This window comes from Bacillus rossius (assembly GCF_032445375.1).
Source record: "Bacillus rossius redtenbacheri isolate Brsri chromosome 9 unlocalized genomic scaffold, Brsri_v3 Brsri_v3_scf9_2, whole genome shotgun sequence".
Classification (NCBI taxonomy): domain Eukaryota; kingdom Metazoa; phylum Arthropoda; class Insecta; order Phasmatodea; family Bacillidae; genus Bacillus; species Bacillus rossius.
Window position 1 is genome coordinate 355,071 of NW_026962013.1, and position 18,110 is coordinate 373,180.

At 36.5% G+C, this 18,110-nt stretch overlaps 1 protein-coding gene across 2 annotated transcripts in view; it reads left to right on the top strand.

The window, feature by feature from the left end:
* LOC134543329 (SWI/SNF-related matrix-associated actin-dependent regulator of chromatin subfamily A-like protein 1) overlaps window positions 1-18,110 on the top strand; it is a 37,509-nt gene that overhangs the window by 11,967 nt on the left and 7,432 nt on the right. For both annotated transcript variants that reach the window (XM_063388284.1, XM_063388283.1), the window contains exons 5-10: window positions 3,171-3,337; window positions 3,730-3,894; window positions 11,495-11,656; window positions 14,127-14,234; window positions 16,716-16,890; window positions 17,785-17,976. In XM_063388284.1, coding sequence (XP_063244354.1) covers window positions 3,171-3,337; window positions 3,730-3,894; window positions 11,495-11,656; window positions 14,127-14,234; window positions 16,716-16,890; window positions 17,785-17,976 — 969 coding nt within the window. The remainder of the gene's footprint in view (window positions 1-3,170; window positions 3,338-3,729; window positions 3,895-11,494; window positions 11,657-14,126; window positions 14,235-16,715; window positions 16,891-17,784; window positions 17,977-18,110) is intronic.

Sequence of the window (18,110 nt, forward strand, 5' to 3'; positions counted from 1 at the left end):
TTCATGACAAGTCTATCGCCCTAAAGACCACCTCTAAAAAAATATTTCTAATGACAGTTTATTTTTACTGGTTAGTTTACATGTAGGTTTTCTGCTTGCCGTAGTTGAACCCCCATGTCACGAACCCCGGATTTAACGAAGCAGTGATTTTACGAATACATTCTCGGGAACCGTCAAAAAATTGGAAATTTTGACCAAAATGTGAAAATCAGAAAGAAATTAAAAAAATAAAAACGAAATGAAAGATCATTAAAATCTGTTAATTTTAACACACAGCATATTTTTGTGTCGGCTTTAATACTTCCAATAATGTTCATGTAAGAATAACAAAAAAATTATTGGACATTTCCTTTAAAAATATGGCAGCGGTAGGTTCTGCAACGCGAGTGGGCGCACACTAAGCTCGCCCGGCTGGCTGGCGGCAACAGCTTCATGATGCATAAGCTCACCCCTCCCTCCCCTCTGTAACATTCTTCAAGGCTAGCTCATCCCTCCCAGTCACAAACCATCTAGTGTCCTCCCTTATAACACCCCAACTTCGCTTCCTTTGAAAAAACTTCAGTGAAAAAATCTCATTTCACCCTCCCTTCTCCAAAAATTGGATATTATGAGGGAGGGGTAAGATCGTTGTAAATATTTTCGGACCCCTCCCTCCCCTACAAACACACCCAAAAAAAAAGTAGGTATGTCAAAATATGCCACTTTTCACACCAAGTTAGAGTTCAGTCATCTCTGGCAAGGAATTTACAAGCTTTCAAACTTAAATATAAATGTATTTTAATAGCAAGGGTCCTATGAAAAGGAATATACCGAATAAAATCAAGCTGCTGTCACCAAACAAAGCATAAAACGGCCCAAAGCGTGGTCGCTTCGTTATTGCTCGTGCGAGAGGCGAGACGTGGAATGTTAGAAGAAAGATAAATGCGGAGGACATAGACGGCAGCCAGTGTGTTTCCTGCGCGGGGAATAAGTGGCGTAGCCTTTTTTTTATGCTGAGTGAAGCGACTTTTTTCTGTCAACCCACGGGAAAAGATAATTGCTTGAGCTGTCAAAATAAACATCGCTGCGGCAGTTAAAACGAGTCGAGGCAGGCGTGCATCCAGTCGGTCGCTGTGTATATCTACTCGAAAAACATAACATCTCAATTCATAAAAGATTCCTTATAACCTACACGTATTGCTGGATGTTTTCAGCCTGATCCATGCAAGTTCTTTAGCCACGTTTTGAATGAAAACAACTGACGGGCCAGTGTTGTGCCCTGCTTTTATCAATTTGCTGACAGTTTTAATATACGTATTTTTACTCTCGTTAAAACGAACAGATATTAATAGTAATTAATATTTAATGGTATTTTATTTATTAAGTCATAATACACAAAATCAGAAAAAAAAACCTGCATAAGTCATCAACAATAGTTCACAAATTCAAGCCAGAAAATATACCATATCGGACTTTAAAAACTAAGCAAACATTGTCAGCCGATAATAATCAAAATCAAGAGGTGGTCGCAATAAATGGGGTCGCAACAAAAAGGTTTTACTGTATACTGTCCAGGATAGGTAATACTACCATTTCCTATCCTAACTACAAGAATGGTGATTATCTGAGTTTATAAAGATAGTAATTCGCATTGATATTCTAATTTACGTATAAAAACTCTAAAAAAAAAATTCCAAAAATTATACAAAAGAAATTTAAATCGTTATTATTATTATTTATTTTTTAATTATCGTAGAGAGGTCAAAGTTCTCATTCTTCGAGATAAAATTTTTTGGCTCAAAAACTTAAACAATCAAACTAAACAAAAGCCCAAAAAATTTTGGTGCTATGTAAATATCATGAGAGGTGGATACAAAGAGAAAATATCTCTGAAAAGGTCAATGATAATGTTACCACTGACACTACATTTATTGCTAATAACTTTGCAAACTATTTTGCTAGTAATTATGTCACTCCTTGAATACAGTATCTGAAAACATTAATTACTTCATTCTCATGTCTAATATCTCTGAGAGCCTTGTATTATGGGGAATTATATCTTGAAAATCCTCTATGTCAACTGGATCTGATGATATTCCAAATGTTATTATAAAAGGCTTTGCTGTTATTGTGTCTCCTATTCTTCAATATATCTTTATTACTAGTATTAATAGCAGCATTTATCCCAACATTAAGAAAATTGCAAAGGTCATTCCAATTCATAAGTAAGGAAGTAAACTAAATGTTGCAAACTACAGGCCCATATCTCAACAGTTTTTAGTAACCATTTTCTTTTATACTTTTATACTGTTTGTTTATTGTTAAGGTCCTGTGTTGTCCTTATTGTTAATGTATTTGTCTTATATGTTTGTCTTGTGTTTTAAATGTTATTTGTTTGGTTGTAACTTTTTTGTATTGTGTCTACCACCCAAGGCCATGTGCCGTAGGTTGGCATGCAACAAATTGGTAGAAATAAATAAATATATATTTTTATCTATCATTTTACTTGTCACAGGTGTGACATAGGTATATAAAAAAAGTTCTTATTCAAATGCAATGTTGTGTGAAAATTTTAAAGTAATCTGTGAAGAAATTTTAGAGATCTAATATTTTGAAGGAACAAAGATTTACATTTTTATTTATATAGATGTATAGATTGCAGAAAATAAATATATATTTGTCAATAAATCATCCTAGCTTTATAAATATTGCAATTTTTTCCATTCAAATGTTTTGGGAATGAGTCCCACTTTGTGTATCTATTGGCATAAAAAAATTGATTTAAAAAGGGTTAATTGAACATGAAATTATTTATGTATATCAAATATGTTTTTCACGAATATAGAATATTTTTGGAACACTCGTAGACCACTAGTAACCCAGTCATGAGAGTGGTTTGGGTGTCTTTGTATTGAGTTTGTAGAGATTGATGTATGACATTGTCCATAGGTTGCCGGTCAACCGTCTCGGAATAAAATCATCGGTTACCAGAATTTTAGAGTATTTATTTGATAACACTACCAACAGATGTCTAATTTATCGCAAAATTTCATTTGCTAAAATTGATGCCTGAGAATGTATCCGAAAATGAAATTTACACAGTCGTGTGCATGACCTGCTATGCTCGAGCGTATGTTCGGGACTTGTGCTGAAGACAGTGTTCACTCGCTGTGAGTGCACGGTGTGTGCAGGACGAGTCTCACTACCTGAAGAACATCAAGTCGAAGCGCACGATCACCAGCTTGGAGATCCTTGCGCGGACCAGGAGGGTGTTGCTTCTGAGCGGCACGCCCATGCTGTCGCGCCCCTCCGAACTCTACACGCAGATCGCCTGCATCGAGCCAGGGGCGTTCAGGACGTGAGTCACTGCGTCGGCTGTAGCTCTGTCATTACTGTCACGACAAACAGGACAGGTTCAGGATTTATTTGAGGATACAAGTTCCAATTATCTCCGTACTTTTTCAAAGGAAAAATGTCTGTTTTATTGTGCAGCTCCAAATCTAGTGTTAACACGTTGGTGGAGGCAGGTAAATTTCAAGGACAGCAAAATACAGTGAAATAAGGCTAATTTGGATCCCGCCCAGCTATGCTTTTAATAAGTTGCTGGCTTAGTAATGGAGTTTAAATAAGTCTGCATCTGGTATATTTTCTCACCGCAGGACTTGTCGCTATAAGATTTAGTGTCTGTTATGATGTGCCAGTGTACACCTTGTTGTCTGTGCCACTCGGAGTGGACCAATGGGAACGCAGGAAACACGAGTTCGGACTGCGCTACTGCAACGCGCGGAAGCGAGTGTTCGGCTGGGACTACTCGGGCTCCTCCCACACGGAGGAACTGCAGCTGTTGTTGGAGAGACGCTTCATGATCCGTCGTCTCAAGTCGGAGGTGCTGAGCCAGCTGCCAGCCAAGCGCAGGTGTGTTTCATGCTCCGTCATCTTGCAAAGGAAAACTTGCAGGTTCAAATCTAGGGATAAATGCACGGAGGCACGTAATTTTTACCAACCACAAAATAAGGCAAAGTTCTTTCAATTTTATGATAGCCAAAAGATAAAAAGATATACAAGATATAGTGATGAAATAAGTATATATTATGACCGTAACATGACTAAATTGGGAATGTAAGAAACATATTTACAGCTAGTATTTTTAAGTTTGTTTATTTTGTTTTCAAGCCACAACTCATTTCTGTAGTGTCCGACATTAATGCAGCAAGAAGCTTCCACTGTGTTAGCATGGTGTACTTCAATCATGACTGGAGACACCAGAAAAGGTAAACAAAATTGACCGAATCTGTGTTAAAAAAAAGGCAAAAGCAGAGCAAAAAGGTTGCTACGTAAAAGCGGTGAATAAAATTGGTGTTAAAAATTTGTAGTATTTCTATAATTCAGTAACAAATGTCCATTTTTTTCATTTTACTCCATTAAATTTAATATTCTGTATGCTATGATATTAAAGTTAAAAATTTCTGGTAATTTTAAAGTAAAAGTCTCGTTCACAGGAAAAATTGAAAATTGTAAAATGATTTTTTTCACTTTCTCATATCTTTTCCCCAGTCATCCTCTAGGAAGTCATTTTTAAACTTACAGTAGTTCACCATATGGTTAAATTAGATACATTAAAAATACTATAAAGCAGTAAAGATGAATGGTTAGGTTAAGTTACTTGAGCACATTTTAAATTGGTAATAATTAATAATGGACTTAGTATTTTTGTCTACACTATTTCTGAGTATTTTAAATTGAGCTAACTAGGGATGGGGAGACCGAATCCAATATCCGCCGAATCCCAGGGATTCGAAGCTTCGGCAGGTCTGATATAGGATTCGTCAAAGGATTCTGTGTTTTACTATTTACGGGGGAAAAAAAAACAGTAAAACTCGCTTACGAGGTCCCGCATGGTAGGTTTTTCCGTATAAAGCGTTTAAATTGCCCGGGGTCTCATCATTTACGCCATTAAATGTGATATAAAGTCCCGTTAAAATTTTTTATGAATGTTCTTGTCTCAAATATTAATGGTGCACGTAAATATGAAGAAAAGACAAATGAACAACAACATACAAAGAAATATGGCTGATGTACCATAACTACAGTACAAACCCAATAGTTATTTTAAGATAATTACCATAAAAAGAACTAAAGATTCTTTGTAGATACCATACTACAGAAGCAGATAGCTACCACATTTGCACTTTAGTTACTGTAACAACCAAAATGTATATTTACCGTGATAGTAATGTATTACACTAGAGTCCCGTTATAGCGAGGTGTCACGGTTCCGGGTTTGATCCTCGCTATAACCGTGTCCTCGCTATAACCGAATTGGACAAATTTTGGCCCCCAAAAAATAAAAATTAACCGAAAATAGCATAAAAATTGTGTTTAAACCTGTATAATTGGAAAATAACAGGTTATATTAACGAAAGCTTAATTTCTGTGAGCAGATGTGTGAATTCTCTTTAAAACGATACCCCATAAGTACGGATGCGATCACCGATTACGTCAAAATAACCAGAATACCCTACCACGCCACGTAAGTATAGCATCTCAGCCCGCGGCCGACGCAGCATTGTCCTGCTATCTATTGTCGACGCGGGCTGTCTGCTGCCAGCCATGTTGGTTCGGGATGTTGCTGACAGGTAGTGCTAGTGTAGCGCGACGATTTAATTCCTTACAAAAAAGTAGGAGTGCGGCTGCGGCAACGCACGTACGCCTCAAACGTAATAGTCGCTGGAAAACTATACTTTTTTCATTTAAAGAAACCTGTCAACTTTTTTAGAAAATAAATTTGGTATTAAACTCAAACCATCACCACCCCTTTCTCGGACAGATACCCCAACAACTGACCGAAACAAAAGTTACAAGGAAACTGTCCTAGCGATTCGGAAATTAATACGGTAGTGCCGATTAGAGGTGTAAAAGTAACGAAAAAATGCGTAACCGTATGTATTCGTTACTATAACAATTAGTACTCGTTACTATCGTTACGTTACTCGTTACTTCTGATACCGCATAACACGCTATGTTATGTTGCAGCAACGAATCCAGTCGTATTGCGTATGCGTACAGTATGACGTCGCGTAAATAATAATAAATAGAATATAAACAATTAACAATATTTGATAATTAATGGTTTTTGTTAACCAAGAAACAAATCTCATTAGAGCGGCTTTTTAATATTATCTCTTTTAAGATAACCAAAAAAAAAAAAAAAAAACGTGAAAATACGCGATTATAAAAACAAAAACATAATATTTCTAATTTGTAAAAAATACTTTCTTACGTTGTTTCTGTTCCAATCTCAAACTTTGTCTACACACGGCACAGATAACTAACAGAAGTTTGATAAAAGAAAGAAAGGATGGGATTCTATTTTTAAGCCACGCACTTAGGTGGCGACTGCACGGCTGAAGAATGTGACGCGTCAACGGCAAGATGTCTAGTGGCGAGCGAGAGGGGTGGAGATAAAGCAGACAAATAACAAAAGCGCGCTTCAAGCGATCACGGCGTAAATTCCTCAAAAATACCTCGTTATAGCCGTGTTCTCGCTATTACCGTGCTCGCTGTAACGAGATTCTACTGTATTTATTTATGACATTAAATTAAAAATATTGTTGAAAAAAAAAAGGATGTTAAATTTTGATATGTACGGTTGGCACATGTTGCTAAGAAATAATGCTATCTGAAAGAATGCAGTACTACTACGAAAAGCGAAAATGGTACTCGTGGTTTTTTAGGTGATTTTTAGGTTATGGCAGTCTCTTTCATTTTTCAGTAATATCGGCCGAAAATTAAAAAGCGTATCGGAAGTCGGCAGAAATGCAGATTCAACTAAATATTGGCAAAATCGGCTTCTTCAGTACAGCTCTACATTTGATGACATGAGTAAACATATTTCAGACTTCAGGATATTGAAAAATACTAATTTCCATGTAGTTTTATTGTGCGTATGTTTTTTTTCCAAGTGTAAATTGAATTAAGTAAAATGCTTTTATTTTTATTACTTTCAATTGATTAAACTTTAATGACCAGTTACAGATATTTGACACTAATTTTGAGGTTAAGCAATTTTACTAAAGCATTCCAGCCACCCAGGTTTCCAGCGAAAGACGCTTCTCTTCTGCTGGAAAAACTATCTCCAATCGTAGAGCTAATTTAACTCCTGAACATGCAGAACAAACTATTTTTCTGCATGATAGATTAAAGAACAGAATTTAATACTCTATGACAATCTCTCTCAGAATTCTTGTGCTGAAAAGTGGAAATGTTGAAACAATGTGAATGTACTTTTCAAACAACATGATTTTTGGTGCTAAGTTTGTTGAAGCTCAGTAAGGACTCCAGAAAAAATTGACAAGGATGAAATTATTCCAAAGATATGTTACATTTACACAAACATATACTTGTAAACTGTGGTTATGTTAGTTGGATGATATCAGTTACTAATGAACCAATGGAAACAGGTAAGATTCAATGGAAAAAAAATGTTTTTCTTTTCTAGCAGAGCAAAATGTAAACACACACTGTAAATAGTTACCCAAAATTAATAAGCCCACTTCATTTGAATACTTTATTCAAACATTATACTAAATTTAAGATAAAAATAATTTCCCAAAAGTGTAACTGTACCACAAAAGCTCGAGCTCGGCTCGAAGTAAAATTCTTAGGCTCGCAGACCTCTAGTTATTTATAGAAAAAATCCTAACTGTTAATCTGTACTAAATCTGAAATTTCTCAAGAAAAATTTTTTGTCTTTATATACACTTATACCAGAAATGTACCAAACTACATATGTGAGAAAGTCAAGGGACTTTTAGTGCAAGCAGAATACTTCTCACTTACATTAGATATGTGGACATCATCTGTTAAAAGATTCGGGTTTGGGTTCGAGATTCAGCAATTCCAGTCGAGGATTTGAGTTAGGATTCGGATTCGAGGAAATCAGGATTCGCCCCATCCCTAGAGCTAACCTAACTTAACCAACCATCCATACTATTTTTAAATATTTTCCTCAATATAGCTAACCTAACTCAACCGACAATTTACATCAATTTACATGTACCACATCCTAGCCTAACCTCTCGTTAAAATGTTAAACCTGTTGGAAGTATCACAGTGCCGTATTAGAGAATATTCATGAAACATGACAAAAAAAGCCACAAAATGATCTAAAATTTTGCAGTTTTATGTGTTTGTGACTAATTGAAATTGCGTTGGGTAAGTAAATAAATGTCCTAGTTTCTATAAATTTTTGCATCTCTACGAGACACACAATAGCTTTTCTATACTGCTATATTTTAATTGAAATTGGGAACAGAGATGGCAATGGCTGCCCAACATTTTCTTGGGTTTGTCATTCTATAAATAGGGAGGTGAATGAATATGTGTAGTACTTATATTTGATATTTGATATTATAGCTGTGTCTGTCTCTATGAGAATCAAATGGGTACAGGTAGGAAGCACTAAGATAAACACAAATTTTAACAAAAAAACTGACTTATAAAAAACTATTTCATAACAAATTAATATGCACGAAAAAGTAAAACAAATAATTGTGTATTCTTCTACAACTTAATAATCAAATGACTTTTTCTACTCATCAATTATTACAATAATATAATGTAGTTACAATTATTGTTATTTTTGTATCAGTGTCAGCCAAGGAAACGACTACAATATACCTAGCAATAATAATACGAGAATACTATAAGAAATATTTGTTTTACAAATTAACTTTTATACGAACGACAATATACTGTGGGTACTGTGACAGAATACCAATACCTAATTAAACCCATTTACAAATTTACTTTTATTCAACAATATACAGTGACAATATCTGCGACCTTGAAACGACATAAATACCAATACCTAATTAAACCAACAAACGAACTTTAACACAACGCTATGCTGAGACATAAAGTAGCAAACGGTGATACAAAAATATAGCCAATATTAAACACAAGGAATTACCGTAAGAAGGATGGTGTAGGTATAGAACGATAAAAGAATCTGAAATGGTTTGTAATGAAGTGACTCGTATCTGGCGTGTCCACTTGACAGCTGCCCTCCCCCTCCCGCTCTCGCCTTGTCTCGTCGCGCGTGCGACACAAGCACATCTCTTATACCTGTGTACCTACCTCGGCTGACACCGACTCCAAAAATAACATTAATTGTAACTACATTATATTATTGTAATAATTGATGAGTAGAAAAAGTCAGTTGATTATTAAGTTGTAGAAGAATACGCAATTATTTTTTTTTACTTTTTAGTGCATATTAATTTTTTAAGAAATAGTTTTTTTTAAGTCAATTTTTTTTTTGTTAAAATTTGTGTTTATTTTTTGTTTTTTAGTGAATCTGAATTACACTAACTAATTTGTCTGAATATGGGTAGACCTACTAAACATGCTGCTAATATGAGACAGCGCCATTTAAATGAAACAAACAAAGTCAGGGAAAAATGCATTTCTCAACAGAGGAAATCTACCTCGAGGACAATTTCAAAAGAGACTTGCGAAGAGCGCAAAAATAGACTGTTGAAAATGCGGCTTTACATGAAAAAAGTTTTGAACAGGAAAAATATTGAAAAACGTAGCCACCGTCTCGGCTTGATCAACGTTCGTCTATCAAATGAGACGGACAAGCAACGTGCCCACTGACTCAGCGTGATACATCATCGTCTATCCAAAGAGACAGAAGAGCAACGTGCAAACTGTCTCAGATTGATCCACGTTACGGTAGGTGACTCAAATATCCGGATAGCCTATAAAAGATTCGGCCGAGTATCGTTAATTTGCTCCTAAGAATTGAAGAGTTCCATTACTTTGTCATAGATCCCATAATCAGAACCTAACCAAACTCTCATCAAACTACCCTTGAAGTACATTCTTTCCAATAAAAAAGAATCATCGAAATCGGTTGGCGTGATATTGAGTTATTCGTCCATTTGTCGCGCACATACTTAATGCAAATTTAAGACTTATATGGTTTTCTCATGGATGCCATTGTCAGAACTGGACCAAATTGAAATGGGACCACACGGGAAGCACCAGCTTTCAAATAAAAAAAGAATCATCAAAATCGGTTCACCCAGTCGAAAGTTCTGAGGTAATAAACATAAAAATATAAAATAAAAAATTACAGACAAATTGAGAACTTCCTCCTTTTTTGAAGTCGGTTAAAAAGTAATAATTAGTTGTTTATATGACAGACTTAACGACAAATCAACCCTTTTGAAAATGCTTCTTATTTTTATCTTCCATTATTTCTTTCTGTCAGGGTTTTCAAAAATTTTATTTAATCTTATTTTGCTTATACTTTTACACCCAAATTTTTAATTTTGTTTTTTATTTCAAACTTTTTAGAGAATTCCTATGTTACCGTCTAAAAATCTGTATCTGTCCTTTTGTATGTTTGTGTCTTACAAAATATTAGACCTTTACATTTTACCCCCCAACTGCTCCATTTTATGTTTTTTTTTTTAATTGTACCCCTGTGCGGGCGACACCTTTTTGTTGAGAGTGATGTGAATTGCGATATCTTTTATCTTTAAGATATCGCAAACTGCAATTGTTTTATATTTTTGTGTAAGAATAAATAATTGAATGAACAACATAATAATAAATTAGCTGCAGTAGTACCCTGTGCCAGGGCTGAACACAAGGTGATTTATTGTCTGCCAGTTAAAGCAAAATGGATAGTATGGTGGACGCAGAGAAACGACATACAATAGCTATTTGTATGTCTATGACCTATGATTATCTGTTTCACCATGAAGGTTGTCCTTGAATATGAGTCGCGCCATATAACTGTCTCCAGTAGAATTTTCCCTTCCCAAGAAAGAAAAGACAGCAAGCTATTTCCTTGTCAATATTTTTGTCAATTTCTTCAATAAAAACAAGAATTCCCTTTACAGCAGTTTTGTCAGGAATGAAATGTAGGATGAAGCGTAGGAAATGTCGCGCAAGAATAATGTTTGGACACAGCTGCATCACAAAAACATGAAACACACATGCACGTACTTCCCCCCCCCCCCCCCCCCCCACCTCTTGCGAGCGCTACAACCCGGAGCCAGCCACACTACTAATCGGCGACGTAACTTCAACAGCACAGTTCATGATGCTTTACACTCACTGCTCAGATATTTTATATTTACTCCTGACGTATTTATTGAATACCAACACACGCTAGTTATTTAAGAATGTAGTAAACCACAACAGTGCAATTTTATTTATTTTTATTTTCTAACCGAAAATGAAAATTTTCGCATATGGGCCGTAGTACATTTTACTAAACAAAATATTGGCATAAAATCTGCGATCCATGCGCGGGTAAATACTGTACTGTAAAGTCAGTAGGAACTGCCAATTTAAAACGTAGATAACATTCTCAGCAACAAACGAGCGATAGGAAGAAATGGTGTGGCTTGTGAACTGTTGCTGAACGTGAGAGTGTGTGGTCGCGTGAGAGTGTGTGGTCGCGGAGGCTCGGAGCTAGCTGCGACGTGTGTTCCAGGCAGGTGGTCGTGCTGGACTCGAGCCAGTTCTACGCCCCCTCCACGGAGGTGAAGGGCTGCCTCATGTGCTTCAACGCCACTGGCCGGAGCGCCGCGGAGCGCCGCGGAGCACTCCTGTCCTACTACAACGCCACTGGCATCGCCAAAATGCCCGCCGTGCTGTGAGTGGCTGCCTAGTGGCATACTAGGTCAAGTTACTATGCTGGAAACTAGTGTTGGATGTGTCGGCAAATTTCTGGGACTAGTTAGACCAAGCCCAGTTCAGTAATGATACTGTTGAGTCAAGTCAAGTTAACATTTGCTGTGTTTTATTCTTCTAGAAACGATACCAAAAAAAAAAAATAAAGCAGGAACTGATTCACATTAGACAAAGTTAATGTTGAAGTGTTCACTAGGCTGTCTTTTAAAGACTTAATTCAAACCTTACATTTTGAATTTTTATGCACCTTTACTTTTAAATGTAAGATAAAACAATTATATACAGAATTTCTTTTATGTTATGGTTTAATTTTGTAAAATTGAATGCAGTCAAATAAATCTAAATTAATCTCACAATTTACTGCAAATTTTGTGAACACTTACACTACTTTTGAGAAATATATATATATTTTTTTTCAGTTGTCTGCTGGTTTGGTATGCCAAGCAGTTGGAAGCATTGATAATTAAATGCACTTAAAGAAAACTGCAAATATAAATGCAAAATAATGGTACTGTACTTGATTTTATGCTCGTTGCACATCTGAAATATGTGATGATAGCAGTAGCGGATCCAGAGGGGGGGCTAAGGGGCTCAAGCCCCCTCCAAAAGCATCTGGGTCCACTATTGTTTTAGTGTTTGCCTTGATAAAGCCTAGCCTCAGCTGGGTCAAGCCCCTCCCAAACCAAAATCCTGGATCCACCACTGGATGATAGGGACATGATTTTATGGTTTTATTTTTAGGTCAGTTTAGGTTTTAAAACAGGAGATTTTTGTGTTATTGTTTTTATTTTCATACTGGCATTTATTCATAAAAATTGTGTATTATTTAATAAATATAAAACTAAATATATTTCTTAATACTTATTTCACAATTTTGACTGACACATGGTGCACTTATACAGTAAAATAATTTGTAAAAAGCATGTCTTTTAAATAATTACTATTAAAAATAAATAGGTAAATTTTTGAGTGTTCGAAAAATGTGCCAATATGATTAATGTTAAATATGCAACTAATAAGAGATGCAAGATCAAATAACATGAATTAATTTATTTTTCAAACCATTTAGCTTATACATTCTGATACAATGGAATAGTAAATAATTACATTTATTGAATTTGCGATGATAAAAGACAACATTTGCGTGGTTTGAGTTAAGTTTTATCCTATTGCTGATTTATTTTCTGTATTCAATAAAATGTCTGTGTTAAACTGTGTATTCACTTGTATTTCGGTGTCATGTTGTATTGACAGGCTCTGCGATGTTATTTTGGTTTTATTGCGATTCACCATATAATCTTGGCTCTAGTAATGACAATGCAATGAGTTATAAAAAAAAAATATGCAGTCATCTTTTGTTGAGTATAAAGAACTCAACATTAGAGTCAAGTTGTGTTTTCCAGTCTCGACCCATCTCTTCTGGAAACTGTTAAGGGTATTTTATTGTACTTTTAAATGCATTTATTTCTGTCAGGTGGGGGAGGGGGTTACTGCGGACATGAAATAAGATAACTATCGCCCACCAAAGCAATATGGGTTCCATTTTGGAGCCTGGTTTATTTCTCGGCCAGATAATGTTGAAGATATTGTAATGAGCTTTGATTTTTGTTGGGCTACTCTGTCACTGCTTCTATCTGTATCACCTCACTTCTTGTCTCCAACGAGTTTCATTCTTGGCTTTTGGGTAGAAGTCACGTGTAGTGTTTCGAGTAGACTGACATGGAGCTGTGCCTTGTAGTGACACTGGATACTGACTGCCAGCTGAGATCCACACCTTGACACTGCTTCAACCCAAAGCCTACATTGCCAAAACAGCTGCCATTTAAGGCAGTTAGCTCAAAAGACCTTGGAAGACAAACAAACATTAGCACAGTTAATAAATGCAAGTCCATTTTTCTATAGCATACACAAAGGCATCTTACATATGAGTTGATTCTTTTACATTTTAGATTGTCTTTTGCGTAGGTGGATGCTCCATGTCTGTATATCAGTAAAACTAAAGTTTAATTGTTCTTACAATTACTCTAAAATTAACTTCAAATGTTTTTAATATTTTTTTTTTTCTCAGTAAAAGCTTGAAAGTACCATAGATACAGTGGAAAATATTTTTTTATAATTGCTACTTCTAGGCTTGTAGCATTAATATAGCATCAATTACGTAAAATATTAGATCACTGAAAAATTAAATTTTTTAGAATTTTTTTTTTTTAGCAGAGTGGTAGCATTGGTTGTATATTTTACTTAAGCATGGTTTGCAACTTTTTATCACCAGAAAGGATTTGTGTCACATTAATTGGCACTTATGTTGCTATGTGGATTGTCACAGTTGTTTGTCATCCATCGTAAAAGGAGCCGGGCCAAACAAACGAGGTGTGGATCTGAAGTGCAGGCTTGCTGTTGGTCGTAGTGATGACTCAGGGTTGGCGTTGCAGGGACTACATCTCGAGGCTGTTGGATCACGGCCGCAAGTTCATCTGCTTCGCCCACCACCGGTGCATGCTGAGTGCCATCTGCCGGACCATCAGCGACCACAAGCTCCGGTCAGTGCTCTACCGCACTGTTCTTTGCTTTTGGCAATCACTAGTGATGGGTCGAGTCACCCTATTTCAGCATCGAGTCGAGTTCGAGTTAAACAAAGAAATTTATCTTCGAGTCGAGCTCGAGTCGAACTCATAGAAATTTGTCTTCGAGTCGAACTCGAGCCGAACTCATGGAAATTTGTTGAGATGAGTCAAACTTAGCGAGGTTCAAGTGGCAGAATGATGAGCGAAATAAATATAAGTTAAATATTTCTCAATATAATATATGTAATTAAATATGAAAACTTTGAATTATTGAAGGTTTCCCTACACATTTTGATTTTTCTATTTGTTTTTAATCTTCATACTGACGCTTTAAGTGAAAATGCACATCCAAGTGACGAATCAAACGTGAATTTGATGATGACTGAGTCTTGTATTTTTTGCAGCACTTGCATTTAGCTGTCTGATGATCAAATTTTTCAAAAAATTCCCAAATCTCTGCTTTTGATTTCTATTCGTCACTTTTTGACATCCCAGGCCGTACAAACATATCTATTCCACTAATACTAAACCGTTTATGATTAATACGACGCCGGCGACGCAAACTCAAGTGTAAACATAAACTTCAGCAGCCTCAATTTTCCGTTCGGCCATGGAAAACTGGTTGGAGATTTCAAGTATTGTTGATATCAATTTGCCAAAGTGGCAACATTCCCTGGCTGTATGATGACTTACGTAGGCCATTGGCCCGGAGTTAAAATGGCGGCTATCTAGTGTTTAGTAGTAAATATTATTTACTTCCAAAGCTGCCCAATTATTAACGTGGTCTTGTTCATGACTGAATCTAGAGAACATTTTTTAAATTCCGTTATAGTTAAATAAAGGTATTTTGTTGCAGTTATAAATATTAAGTGCATATTGAAGGATGGGATACACTGTTTGCGGTTACACACGATCGAAAATAAATAATCTTCCGACTTCGTTTTCAAGGTTTTCAGTGTTGGATCAGAGGTTTTCCACTAGGTAGGCATAAATAATACATTTTATTTTATTTTAAAGTGCATGGTTTCGGATAAGTACCTACCTTCACTATTGGAAATTGTGCAACATTATGGTCGAGCCAAAAACTAAACTTTGACGAGACTCGAGGACACGATCTTAATCAACTCGGTTTTCGAGTCGAGTTTAGTTTCGCCGGGTCGACTCGACTCGACTCGCTCGATTTTTCGAGTCTCGACCCATCACTAGCAATCACGCCAATCTCCTTTTGTATACAAAGATGACAAGCATGATCCTTTAGGGGAATGTAAACTGCTGCACCTGTATGATGTATGAGATCATCACTTGCAGGATACATACCGGTACATATTTGTACTTGAACTCAGTAGCAGAACCAGCTTGCGTTCTGCCTCGGGATGTAATGTCAGATAATGTAGCGCACCCATTGCTGAAGGGGATCGCAGTCTGGAAAAGAAATTATGGGGAAAGTTCCCCAATTGAGGAGAAAATGTCGTGCTCTCAGCCTTTCACTCAGACTGTGAAATCATTTTTTTTGTATGGTGTTTTAGTGTATAACGTTAGTATATTGAAGTTTGTAGTAAGTTTATACAAAGTTCTTTGTTATTATGACAGTAGCCAGGGTATTAAACTGAGGAATTCTCAAACCAATGCTAGCAATGACACAATTACATTTGATTTTATTACTGTAGCATTTTTGGACCAGAGTTCTGCGATGTAAAATGAGAGTATAAGATGGTTTTGTGAGTTTCATATTATTAATTTTATTTATATATTTTCAACAATTTCAGTTTTGTTACTGACAATGTTATTCCAAATTATTGAATTGGAATTATTAGCATAAAAAGTGATGTATTTAATTATAGCAAGGATTTTACGGGAAGAGGAGTATAAATATTTGTATATGATTATGAATATATAATTTTGAATCAAAGATGATGCCAAGATCTTTCATACAAGAGGTTTTGCAGATTAACTTGTTATCCAGTTTATAATCATAATTAACTGGTGATATTTTAAATAAAAGTAATTATCTTCCTTTTTTTAGTACATATTAAGGGTAACCAAATTCTTAATACATCAATAATTATCTTCAATAATGTTTTTTATAATCATAAGCAATCAGTAAGTAGTGTAGTTATTTGGTTATATGTAGATTTTAAGATCATCAACTAAGAGAACACCCGTAGAGCGATTTAGGACTTGAATTAAATCATTGATGAAGAAGTTGAAGGGTAGTGGTGGTAATGTACTGCCTTGAGGAATGCCAGAACTAGCATTAATTAAAGAGGAAATTTTTGATTATTTACAAATACAAAGAACTTCCATTTTCTAATTATGTGTGTTGGGGCAGTTTCTATTATTGAATATTGTTAATATCTTTTTTTTATAGAAAGCTCGACAATTGAACAAAGAATCTCGTACAGTCCCATGTCTACATGTTAGCCATATGACTGGTGATTGGAGACGGACTGTCCACAGGTACATAAGGATCGATGGCTCCACCACGTCTGAGCAGAGGAAGCTTTACTGCGACCGCTTCCAGTACGACGAGGGCGTGGTGGCAGCCGTGCTGTCCATCACTGCTGCCTACTCGGGCATCACGCTCACGGCTGCCGACCTCGTAGTCTTCGCCGAGCTCTTCTGGAACCCCGGGGTGCGTGCGCTTTCCTCGCCTCGTGCTTTTACCTGATGTTCCCTTTGTCAGTCTTAAAAATGAAACTTCAGTCACTTAGTGAAAATATAATTTCTCATTTTTGCATACTCTATTCATATAACAGTACGTAATACTATTCAGTTGCATTTATGGAAATTTATGTAACAGTTTATAGGGTTTAAAAATGCTAAATATTTAGAAAATAATTTTAAATCTGGGGAATGAGGAGGTTGTAGAAACTTATAGATGCCATCGTTTATAATTTCGAAGTATGTACTAAGAATTTTTTATGCCTACATACTTAGTTAATTATTACTTGTTAAGGTATAGAACATAAATTGAGTATCGGAGGTTGAAAATAATTTTATTTTTGTGAAGTCTTCAGGATTGTAATGCAGTATCGATAATCAGCGTAACTGTAATTATCAACTGTAACTGTAACCTGTATTACGACAGTGTTCCCATCGATGGGGCAAGGCTGCATAGCAAGACATGGAACTCTCATTTCAGAGGATCCAGTTCCAATCCTGCTCTGCCGTCCTGTTAGTAGATTCAGCAGTCACTTCGGCAAGTGTAGGTCACAGGCGGTGCTTCTCAGTATTCATGATCTGTACACCGTGTTAGCATTCGTGGAGTTCACTGTTGACGACACGTTACACTCGAATAGTAATAGGTTTTTAAAATTCAAATTTTTAAAACAGAAAAATTAATGGCTTGATGTCTTGTAATTGTAGCGACTAGAGATTACGATGAGGAATTATCAATGGGACGAGTGGGTGGGGGAAGCAAGTGGACTACTCGTGGCAACGTCGCGTCACATTTCCGTGTAGCGAAAAGCCTTTCTTTTCCCACCCCGTCGAGAATGGAGGTGGTAGGTGTGTGTGTGGTGTGCAGATCCTGCTGCAGGCAGAGGACCGGGCGCACCGGCTGGGGCAGCGCAGCAGCGTGGAGGTGCGCTACCTGGTGGCCCAGGGCACGGCCGACGACCACCTGTGGGAGCTCATCCAGGGCAAGCTGGGCACGCTGAACCAGACAGGCCTCAGCAAGGACGACTTCCACCAGGCACCGGTCGCCGTCGACACTCAGGTAGCGGCTGTCCCCGCCCGTGTGTTTTCAATAGGGTTATACCTCGTTTTTATTACATAAACAGAAAAATTGTCAGATCTTACGATAAATTGTACGCACATAGCCAGTTGGCTGTTGCTGCATACATATATTGA